The 11681-nt window shown below is 33.7% G+C and overlaps 4 protein-coding genes across 7 annotated transcripts in view; 2 read left to right on the top strand and 2 right to left on the bottom strand.

The window, feature by feature from the left end:
• Klp98A (kinesin-like protein 98A) overlaps positions 1–3113 on the top strand; it is a 45135-nt gene extending 42022 nt beyond the window's left edge. For all 3 annotated transcript variants that reach the window (XM_069504577.1, XM_069504578.1, XM_034978285.2), the window contains one exon: positions 250–3113. In XM_069504577.1, the coding sequence (XP_069360678.1) occupies positions 250–285 (36 nt within the window). In that variant the 3' untranslated portion in view covers positions 286–3113. The remainder of the gene's footprint in view (positions 1–249) is intronic.
• The window catches only part of roh (reduction of Rh1), a 135627-nt gene that overhangs the window by 44239 nt on the left and 79707 nt on the right, over positions 1–11681 (bottom strand). The gene's annotated exons all lie outside the window — the stretch shown is intronic.
• LOC117990715 (EEF1A lysine methyltransferase 1) lies at positions 7329–10339 on the bottom strand. Of its 2 annotated transcripts, none has more exons than XM_069504626.1 (4): positions 10230–10339; positions 9613–9782; positions 8999–9149; positions 7329–8550 (listed from the first exon to the last, which is right to left on the bottom strand). In XM_069504626.1, exons 2-4 carry the CDS (start codon positions 9763–9765, stop codon positions 8207–8209), a joined length of 648 nt encoding a protein of 215 aa, XP_069360727.1. In that variant the 5' UTR covers positions 9766–9782; positions 10230–10339; the 3' UTR covers positions 7329–8206. The 2 variants fall into 2 exon arrangements, with proteins under 2 accessions (XP_069360727.1, XP_034834089.1); XM_034978198.2 differs by having other exon boundaries at positions 7367–8550; positions 9613–9821.
• Positions 10130–11297, top strand: Naa80 (N-alpha-acetyltransferase 80). The gene is made up of 2 exons (XM_034978201.2): positions 10130–10253; positions 10491–11297. The coding sequence occupies exon 2, from the start codon at positions 10498–10500 to the stop codon at positions 11104–11106; it is 609 nt and encodes a 202-aa protein (XP_034834092.1). The 5' UTR covers positions 10130–10253; positions 10491–10497; the 3' UTR covers positions 11107–11297.

Consider the following 11681-nt stretch of genomic DNA (forward strand, 5'->3'; position numbering starts at 1 on the left):
GCGCATTTTAAATTGATTTCTTCAAGTACACGTAAAACTTAAGGTGCCCGTAAATACCGTACCTATAAGGCTCTCTTGGCACTTGAATGACATTGACAGGGGGGCGCTGTTGGAGAACAAAGGCTTAGAATATAAAACAAAAAAAAAATGGGACACTTGACGGCTACGTTAGTTCCGATTTTTGCCACGAAGATCGCCTTGTCGCACTGTACATTTTTTTGTGGCTACATCGTTCCACTGTCTGGTCAGGGCGTGTTCGAGAGCGGCAAGTGCGGCACGGGATGATGCCGCGCGGAGATCGTGTCGCGCGCGCTGCGCAGGGACGCGCTGCGCCTCGCGCGCCTGCTGCTCGCTGCGCTGCTGCTGCTGTTGCGCTGCGCGGCGCTGCTGCTACTGCTGCTGCTCTGCCGAGCCACCAAACGGCGCAGGTAGGCTGAGTCTACGCTGCATAACATGGAGAGGACTTACACGGGAGAGGACATAAATGGGACTTTGCTAGGAAACTAGCTACTGCTGATATTTCTGGACATATCTGGAGGATTGTAGCGTTTGACTGTCTGTTAGTTGTTCTTAAAGCGGGAGCATTATGGTAATGCCAGTCTCGAAACAGAGGGAGTTTATAATGTGCTCTACCTCGCCACCATGCGACGCAGACAGGCTGGGACAACGCCGCATAATAAAAAGAGGACATACACGGAACTACGCTGGGGAACTAACTGCCTGTGACTGTTGTTCCGCATTTGCTACCGGCTTCTTCACTGCAATTGTTACAAATGTTGGTGCTACTTTCATAGCAAATGTGACAATGGCCCCGATTCTCTAGTCTCTCTCTAAACTAAATTTAGAGTATCTGCATCCTTTTCTTTTTACTAATGCTAAAAAAGGAACGGAACATGACTTTCACATTTAAAGACTCAAAATTTTAGTGCACAATACAAATTTAAACAGTAGGTTCGCGAGTGCGTGCTAAAACACGGGTTTTACCATCTAAAAATTTAATTTAGAAATGTCAAACTGCTTTTGTCCTTTTCATATTACATTAGTAAGAAGAGGGTGCGAATACTCTAAAATTAGGTTGTGCTTAGAATCGGTGCCATTGCATTTTGTAGGTATCTATGACTGAGGTGTATAGCGTCTGAAAACGTTTCGTGCGAGTACATTGATTGTCGACCACGTGTGGTTTCTTTTTTTATATTATTTATTTTGATGAGTGGAACTTACGATTTCTTGCTGTTCTGGGGTAGAATGGTGAAGAAGGAACAATACTGTAAAGTTCCTAAGCACACTCTCCAACATACAGGGTGTAACGAGAACGCTGGCAAAAACGAAGACAGATGCTCACAGATATGATACCACAAAAAAACGCGAAAAAAAAAAACGAAAAAAAATTTCCTATAATTTTGTAAAAGTTTACGACATATTGCAAATAAAACATCTGACTGATAGTAGAGGTCAACGAACGTTGCGTAAGTAGGCCACTCGGAATCAATGCCGCGTCGTAGGCGGGGCATTGACCCAAGTTTTGCACGCTTTTGCGGGATAGATAATTACTAAATCACTAAAACTACAAAATGAGGCAAATGGTTATTGGTATTGGAGTGTGTAAGTTAGTATAACAATAACGTTTTTGCTAGCGTTCTGGTTACATCCTGTATATCCGATAAAAGACCGACATTGCATCGGTGCTGTAAGTTGTGTAACTAATGGGCTTTGTCTCAGTTTGAAGCTGAAACGTATCCGGAAGTGAGACTAGAAAATAATATTACTGAATATGGGATCATAAATCACAAATTAGTTTTAGTTTCTATCTTACGGCTTAGTCATAAGGTGCATTATTGTATTTGAGTTAAGTTACGGGATTATAGTTTTAATTATGCTATAGTTTTCCATACTTTGCTTAAAAGATAAATGCAGAAACGCGTAATCGATTTGCCAGGCGCTTTAGACCTTCTGGATTTAGGTCACTTGTATTATGATTTCATTGTCAGTTCGCGGTACCAAGGTCGTATGGGCCACGTATAGTGCGCCTCTTAGGATTTCTGAATAAACTGCTTGTTTACCTTTTAAGCAAACTGAGATACATATCCACATTTATCACGTTAATACAATATGTTCTTGAATACAGACAGTAGGTACGTTGTTGTACCCAATCTCTAAATTGACAAGTCTAAATGTATTGCTGTCCCTTTCGTAATGTTTCGTGCGGAAAAAGATAGCACTAGATTTAGATCTTTCAATTTAATTATCATGTACAACAGAATTGGCACAATTTTCACCAATTTTAGGTTTGTTTTATACATAGGTTACAATACACAATACTATCAATGAAATATGAATCCCTAGTTGAAAGAGATAGTAGCGTATTTTATATAAAACCTATAAAGTGGCAAATATTTATTGTATACTGTCAGTAGAAATATATTTTTAAATCTCTTATACATTCCCCAAAAAATGTATTTTGAAAGTCACTCTGTGCCCTATTTTAATAAAATTATAACATAGAAAGTCCCTCGTAGATTCATGTTATATAACAAAAATGACCCTCCCAAATGTTTTGGCCTCTCCCAAAGTATTGGTTTATCGAATGTTATGTAGGTATAAGCATAGCAGCGTAAATCTAGGGTGCCTTTTTATAATTAAGTCCTATAATGTGTCCAAAATACTTATAAAATTATATTAGTTTTTATACAAGGTGTTAGATAATGCGCGTAACATCCCGGCAAGCAGAGGTTAGGACCGATGTGTAGTAAAAAAGAAGAACCGTGGCATCTGCCACGGATCTTCTTTAAGTCCTCATATCTATGAGGACTTAAAGAATGTGTTTAAAACTCCAATGTAACAACCCTGCAAACAGCCGATCGCAGAAATCTCTGGCTTGGGCCGTGGCTAGTTACCACCCTACCAGCAAAGCCGTGCCGCCAAGCGATTTAGCGTTCCGGTACGATGCCGTGTAGAAACCAAAGGGGTGTGGGTTTAATAAAAAAAACTGCCATACCCCTTCCAGGTTGGCCCGCTTCCATCTTAGACTGCATCATCACTTACCACCAGGTGAGATTGCAGTCAAGGGCTAACTTGTATCTGAATAAAAAAATGATTTATCAAACACGTTGTATAATAGTTGTATTGTATGACCATATGTTATATAACAGTGTTAGACAATGTGTTTCATGTTATATAATCTGGATTTTAGTCATAATATAATGTTGTTCACAATTTGATGAAGTAAATTAACACAAAAAAAAAGTTGATTGCTCAAAGTAACTTAAGTTATAATAAAAGGTAAACCAATATTAATGGAAAAATTAACGAAATAATTGATTAAAATTAATTTAATATTTAGCAGAATAGTTTTGTTTTTCTAGATTTAAAGAAAATAATAATTTATAAGTATTTTGGACACCTAATCCCTGACCATTGGATGTCCTTAACTGAATTTCTTTACATTTTTTTTATCACTACCATTCCTTTATGACATATCTGACGTAGAGAATAACTGAGAAAGACTATATTCTCTAAAAACTTTGCTGACATTTTTACAACCCAGTGACTGCAAGTGTAAATATCTTCAAAAGACATTTAAATCTAAGTTACTTTTAAAGGGCACTGCTCTGTGGGCCTATACCTACAATCTATTTATTCTTAGCTGATCTTAGCTGGTCGTATATTATCAGAATTTGTTTGCTAGAAAACTTTCTGTCGCACTCTGCCCACATCATAGCGTACGACCGACTCTGACCGTCTAGTACAATGCTCATACATTTTGTCGCAAGACAATTTCTGATAATATGCTGCTGGCCGATAAAAATAAATTGTATAATATAATAGCCCAAAGTTGTTTGTATATTTTGTGCAATTTAGTCTTATTTAAGTCTCTCCTTATGTGTTATTCTGTCAATTGAGGACAATCCTATATACGTGGACAGTTAGACACGCATGTTAAAATAAATCTTCAGATTTGTTTTCTCTGTCTGTGAAATTTTTACTTGTATTCCTGTGTCTAACTGTACAACAGTCGATCGATAGAAAAATTGTAAAAGAAAATTATTAAGTAGTAAATGAATAAGATCGACAAATGTATATTTTTCCTATTATATTGATATATAAAGCACCCAAAAGATATTTACTGGCGACACGATCTCCACAATTTAAAGTATCTTATAGACAGATACAAATATTTTTTCATAAGATTATAATAACCTATGAATAATAACATTAATATAGAACCCCACTAAAAACTCCTAACTTCACGTTGGTAAAATCCCAATTAAAAAAAACACTGAAATTATAAACAGTTATTTATTTTGTTATAATTTAAAAGTTATTTATATTTTTTTATTCACTGTAAATATAAATTTCATTGAAATTAAACCAATATTATGCATAACACATTCAATTACAATTTTTTTTATTAATATTAATGATGTTTTACGTTTTATTTAAACTAAACTAAATTGCCCGGGATTAAAAATGAGGCTGTCTCTTTCTGCAGAGAAAATTGCGATAAGGATGACACTACATTTCGCCTTGTCAAATTAGTTTTAGTTTATTTCATGTACCATACAATTTGTACCTACCTTTGTTTTTTAATGCGTGTTGTAAATATACATATGAACTTAAATTATTATTATAATTAATTGAAAGAGTTATTCTGTAACATCTTTTCTTCATTTGTGCAATTTTAATGATTATTATTTTCATCATTATTAATTAAGACTTAAGGAATTAATTTTTATACAGTGATAGAATATAAACTTAATAATAATATGTATAAACTAAACTATTACTTATTTGAATATCAAAATATTTATAATTCGTCAAATTAAACTTTGACATGTCTACTAATGGTTACACAGAAATCTCTGAACCACACCTACTTACAGGCCTAAAAATGCTATCTTTTTCCTCAGGAAGTATTTTGAAAAGGATAACACTATTTTCAATTTAGTCAAGAGATTTCTGTACAAATGAATTAGCACCAATGTTGTGGCGTTTAATTTGACAGATAAAATTAAATCTGCTTTTTTTGTTATTGAATTGAATGCGAAGTAAACTTTTTAGTTTAGTTTCAGTTCTACTAAATGTAGGGCCAATAACACACAATATTTTTAGAATACATGATTTTAAGAATATTTATGAATATTTTGGAATATATCTGATAAGTCTAGAATTTATCTAATTTATTAGAAGCTACTGATAAAATCCTCTTGTGTTTTAGCTTCAGATTAAGAAAACAAGGGTTGTGATTTATTTATCTCTTACTTTCCCGGCACAAAAGCTATTGTTTTTTCTATTTGTGATTTGGATAGATAATTTCGAATAGCATTACCGATATTTTTTTTGTTATTGTGATTATTAAAATATGTATTAAAACTTTAAATCTGCTAATGTAAAAATGTTTAGTTTTGTTTCTTATAAAAAGAAAATGGCAATTTTTGTTTGCTAAAATACGGACACACTAATGTCATAACTAATGGCTTTTTTTTTCTTTTTGTAATTTTTGAATTAAAATAAAGTAAGTAAATTTTATTAACACTGACAATGAATGTGGGCTATACTGAATATTCAAACTACATAGCATTATGTAATGTTGTGTAAAAGTGTATATAATTATATTACAGGTGTTTACTGTTTACAATGTTGATTACAAAACCCTGCGTGTCTTGTGATACTAACAGGGTCACATAGATAAATATTAGAATATAATACATTTGATATAATTTCTGGTTCTGGCCTGAGTTTTAATATTGTTGGCAACGCAATGTTGGTATAATTCGGGCGTCTAAACACAAACAATATCAAAGTAAAATAGACCTTAACCCCTCGAATTAAAGTCGAAAATTTAATATCACCGTTTTATTTTCGCAAGGGTTCCGCAGCACTGGCTGTAGATGTATGAATAAACTTGAGCTTTAAAGAATACTAATAAGGTATATTTTACTCTGATGGTATGTTTTCGACGCGCAAATTTTATCAACATAAGAGGTAAAATCTCATACTAACAGTCGCTACTCGCTACCGTTCGATAATAATTTGTTTCTAGACTAACTATCTGTATTTTTTCAAAATAGTATACTTATGTGTATAGGTATTATGTTATAGCGTGGTTCAAAGAAAGTAATATAAATTAATTATTTTGTTTAGTACAAATTTAAATTTGCACATTATTATATTACACTTCATGACTGAAAGTGATACCAATTCTGTTCTCTGAATCTCTGAATTAAATTGATATATTAATTTTAGACATGTCAATTTAGTTTCGTTTAAGGCTGCCTGTCCACTGGTGCGGAGCGGAGCGGAGATGTGTATTGTTGACCAATCAGAGTTTTGTCACATGACGGAATGAAATTATCACGTTATTTATCGACAATCTGATTGGTTTGCTTAACACATCTCCGCTCCGCTCCGCACCAGTGGACAGGCAGCCTAAAGAATGTGTAGGTACAACAGAATTGGTACCAATATTATATTATTCGTTTCCGTGATCTGAAAGAGTTATATAATGTTTTTTTTTATATGACATGGTTTCAATGTTTTGTTTAACTCCGAAAATTAATTTATGTATTTAAACACCAAAATAAAAATAGTTTTTAAGTAATGTTTTTTAAATCAATTGAATTGAATAATTTATTATAGTTTAATATACTTAGTATCGATTAATAAATAATATAAGTGAATGAAATGTCCACTAAATTTATTGGACAATATTTATGGCCTTATCTGGTAATATTTCTCTTAAAGGGTCGATTTTTCAATCGTCAAAATAAACTTTGTACTGTAAATCTCGAACACTGTCCGAAAAAGATATAAAATAGCATCAATCACGCGTCAAGCACGTAAATTCTTGACGCTAAGTCTATAACTCAAGCATCAAGCAAACTTTGTAAACGGTCAAAATGCTTGAATCAAGCAAAAATCTACGTGCCAAGCCGCTTAACCGTCACGGAAGCCCCTCAAGCCTGTTACAAATCTGCCAAAATGTCAAATTAATTCATCAATGTAATCCATCAGCCTGTATGCGTCCATATAGTCCACTGCTGGACATAGGCCTTTAGGCTTTTAATTCGTCAGCTAAAGTTTATTTGACGAATGAAAACTCAGCCTTGTAATAAAAGTAAACTAAGTTAACTTGTAATTACTAAAGGATTAATGTGTTTTAAACAACAAATTAATAGTAAATCTAAATATTTTCTTAATATTACCTAGTAAATAAATAAATGAAAAGGTAAAGAAAATTAGTTAAAAATTAATAAATAAATACATTTTGAATGCTGGTAACTCTTTGATTGATTATTCTATTATTATTTATTTATATATCTGGAAATTCTATAAAAATAGATGAACTTACTCTCACGATATTAATGATAATAATAGTTTTGAGTACGAAATATCAGTATACACGCTTTATTCCCATATGTTTAGTCATAGAAAATTCTATTTTAAAATTTACTTAATGTCTGAATGTTTGTAAATACTGTAATCCGCACTGTAACTATTTAACTGGACTGTTGCTACATATACTCAATATATTTATATGAAAAATATTATAACTAAGCTGTATTTGTGTATGTAGTAAGTATTTAATTTAATAAACAAAAGATGGCCTTTACATGTAAGACATCTCTAAAGCATATTATATTTTGTAAGTAGTATGATCTACATTTTGAGAGTAAGTCATCATAATAATTAGAGATCTAGAAAATGTTGTCTGGAAAGTTATTGGTACTATTAATATTTAAAATGTTAACCGGCATAATATGACAAATTGCTAGTTTTGTTAAGATCAATAAATGCAAAATGTTTTTAAACATGCCTTTTATTTTATTTACCTTGTCAAACTTTAAAGACAAAATAAAATATAGATGTACAAATAAAAAGCATTTAGGTATTTAGAATTTATAGATTTAATCTCACACAATACATACTTATTAAATTACAAATGCAAGTGTGTTAGTCGGTCTGTTACCTACTAAACCGATTTTGACAAAAAAGGTAATGAGATATTTTGCATCCCAGGGACAGATATAATTCAAATTCAAATCATTTATTCAAAATAGGTAAGATTTACACTTTTTGATTGTCATTGTTGTTGGATTAGTATTATTTAATTATGTAAGCTTACAACTAAAGCTATGAGCTATTAAAAGTTTTATCCCGGAAAATAGTATTAATATAATATTTACAACAAAATTTTAAAACTATCTTATCATCTCAAGACTTCATCCAAATCAAAGTTAGCATAACACGAAAATTCATTCGCCAAATTGTTTCTATGTTGTGGTTTAAAGTCACACTGTTTTAAACTTAGCAACTTCTCTGCATGTTCCTTCATTACAGCGCCAGTACACACAACTATCTTCTCTTTGGCTAGCAACTGTATAGTCTTCGATATCTTGGTTATGCATTCTTCGGAGAGGAACGGTGGATCCGCAATGACCAAGTCAAAAGTATGTTCTAAATCTGCTGGTAGTTTATCTGGTGAGTTGTAGTCATAATATATGAAATCTGATCCATGCACTTCGAATCTTCTATCGTATTCAAGGAGAGTTACTGAAAAATTTTGCTCACTGTTAGTAGGTACTCATAATGGGCATGGGTCTCCTCTAAGGATGAGAAAGGGTTAGGCCATAATCTACCATGCTGGCCAAACGTGGATTGGCATACTTCACACAATTTTGAGAACATTATCGAGAAAACTCAGGCAACTAGTTTTCTTTCATTCATTTAATTTATAGGGTCTTGGACTGTAGTAATAAAATGACGTGATTTTTTTGTATAGCAGTAGTTTATGGGGCTAAACTTCATTTTTAAAGAGAATAAGATTTTTTTTAATAATGAATTCTAGCCCCTTAAACTACCGCTTTACAAAAAAATTACTACCCAATAGGGTCCAAGACCCTACTCTAGTTTAAAATATGTCTATTTTTTAAAGAAACTACAGAGAAATTAAGGTTAATGTATTAGTAGGTATATTTTTTGAATATGATCTACTAGTTACCATTTGCTCTGTTCCCAAGTTGTCTCTTAACTGATACAAACAACGTAGGGCAGGATATAAGAGCAACCTTGCCACTGTCTGGTAGCAAGTTGTCTATGACCTTCACTAGGGCCTGCACTGTCGCCTCGTCGTACCAGAACTGACTCAGTTGCTGAAACCAAAACCATGGATAGTAATAAAACTCTAGATCTGCCTGTGTGCAAAAAATATTTTCAACATTTTTTAGTTGTCAAAAATGTGAAAACTAACAGTGTTTCAGAAGAGAAATGGATTCTGAAAATTTAGAAGTGGTACCTATTCACAAGTACCCTCAATATTTGAGGCCATGCTGCGAGCTTATCAACAATGAGTGGCCACGCAATGAAACAGCAAGAATGATGTTTCAAAAAAAAATGCTGCATAGGTAAAATCAACTAAGAAAAACATAGATAGTGAGTAAAGCAAAAATGCTAGAGCAAGCTTTTGCAAACTGGAATGCAATGCTATAAACATTTTAAACAAAATATGCTCAAGTGCAAGTGCTGCAAATGTTCATGGGCGGCGGTAATCACTTAACATCAGGATGCTCATTTGCTCGTCATTTTTATTGTGGCATGGGATACATATTTGCTTACCCAGTCTTCTTCAAAAATGATATTTTCATTCAACTGTTTCTGTGACTCCAGCTTCTCCAAGATCTCTTGCCGTTTCTGTTTCTCTGCGTAGAACTCTTGCAGAGCTGCAAATGTCACTGCAGAGAGTGCTGGTATGTCATCATCTTCCTCCATTATTATGACGATTTAGGCTAAAAATATTAACTTAACTACTTTGAAACTGTTCAGTCCTTAAAAATAAAAAATCTGAATATAGTTTGTATGTTTATAATATAGTACATACTAAATAGTATAGAAATAATGTTGGCATCATTAAAATAAGAGCTCTGACTTGTGCATTTATCGGCATAAGCGTAATGATAAAAATGTAAACACAACACTACGCGCACATGCACTGAAGTTTCACAGAAAACTCGGAGGAGTTCAATCTGCCTGAAAAACGAACCCGCGACCCTCGCTAAGGAACCATTCGCATTAACCACTACGCCACCACGGTTCTTAAAATTAATGACAGCTAAAAATAGGTTAGTTCTTTTCTTTATGGTTCTTTTGCAGCAGGCATGGAAGGCGATTAGGACTCCCGCGCGTTTAAACCTTAACCAAAAATGTATGAGCACTTAAATCACTACAAACCCGTACTGAATTACAGCAGCACTATTTTTGTAAGTTTATTGTAATGTTTCATTTATTTTTGTGCTGTTTTTGCAATAATTTCCGGTTTTTCAAAACAAAACAAGTGGCAGGATTCCTTTGACAAGTGACAAGTGACAATGGTGACAAATGCACAGGGACAAATGGAAATTATTATGGCATAGATTAATGACTTTGACAGTTAGGTGTTGTTTTTACTCTATATCGGAATTATGTTTAAAAAAGAGTTCCGTTATTTTATGTTTCAGAAGAAAAATGGATTCCGAACATTTGGAAGTGGTACCTATTCATAAGTACCCTCAATATTTGAGGCCATGCTGCGAGCTAATCAACAATGAGTGGCCACGCAGTGAAACAGCAAGAATGATGTCTCTCCAAGCCTCTTGCGACGAACTACCAACGAATTTAATATTGATAAATAAGGAAAAACATATTTTAGGACACTGCAAGCTCACACCTATACCTAGTATGCCACTAAGCTGTTTCATAGAATCTGTGGTGATAAGTAGATTGATGCGCGGACAAAAATTGGGCACTTTTCTAATGAAGCAAGTTGAGAAATATTGTAAAGATGTCTTAAAGTTAGAGATGATCCATTTATCGACTAAAGGCCAAGAGGATTTTTACGCTAAGTTAGGTTACGAAGTTTGCGCGCCTGTGAGTATTTATGGCAGCAGTATTTCGTACAGTACAGGAGCTTCTAGTTCTAAAACCATACCAGTGCCAATACGAAATATCGATAAATGTGTTGCTCTTGTCGATGTCGATAATAATGCACCGCCACCTCCACCGATGCCGAAACCTCAAAATGTTGTTAATACTTTAAAAAGCAACAGAACGTACATGTTTAAGAATTTAGTTTGATATACAAAGCGTTTAAGGGTTTCGTAGGTTACATAGTAAATCAAGAAACCCTTTGGTCTCTGTATGTTGCGTTACCTAATTGATTTTTAAGAGACTGCGGTAAGATGTTTTTTTATATGCGTACCTACGGAACCCTACCTTATGCGTGTTTTATTTTTTAATAATTTATAACATGTTGGAATGTGACTTCATCTTATTTTTGTTTCATTTAACCACCCCTTTCCCATATACCAACCCAGGAATCTCAATCATAGCCAAACAATAGGTACCTAGAGAAAGTCTATATCTTTTTGACAGGTCGAGATGGGAATCGAGGTACGAGGCGGTGGGACGCCCAGTGTGTTATCTATGGGACGCCCCGCCCCGCTGGATGGAGTCATACATATACAACTTACACGTGTAACTATTGTAGTATATCACATAAAAAAAAGCAACCGCAGAGTTTCTTGCTGGTTCTTTTCGGTAGGAAAGGCATTTCGAGCCAGTGGTAGATGCATTTAACGATTTAAAAGTACTTCTAAAGTTTGACTGAATTAAAAATACAGTCATAATCTGTTATAATATCATTGAAGGGA

This window comes from Maniola hyperantus, chromosome 18, assembly GCF_902806685.2.
Source record: "Maniola hyperantus chromosome 18, iAphHyp1.2, whole genome shotgun sequence".
Lineage (NCBI taxonomy): Eukaryota > Metazoa > Arthropoda > Insecta > Lepidoptera > Nymphalidae > Maniola > Maniola hyperantus.

Coding starts and splice junctions, on each gene's coding strand:
- Naa80 (XM_034978201.2), top strand. CDS start 10,498: ATGGATTCCGAACATTTGGAAGTGGTACCTATTCATAAGTACCCTCAA.
- LOC117990715 (XM_069504626.1), bottom strand. CDS start 9,765: ATGGAGGAAGATGATGACATACCAGCACTCTCTGCAGTGACATTTGCA. Junction 9,150..9,612: donor TCATTTTTGAAGAAGACTGG/GTAAGCAAATAT, acceptor TTTTGGTTTCAG/CAACTGAGTCAGTTCTGGTA. Junction 8,551..8,998: donor ACTTGGGAACAGAGCAAATG/GTAACTAGTAGA, acceptor AAAATTTTTCAG/TAACTCTCCTTGAATACGAT.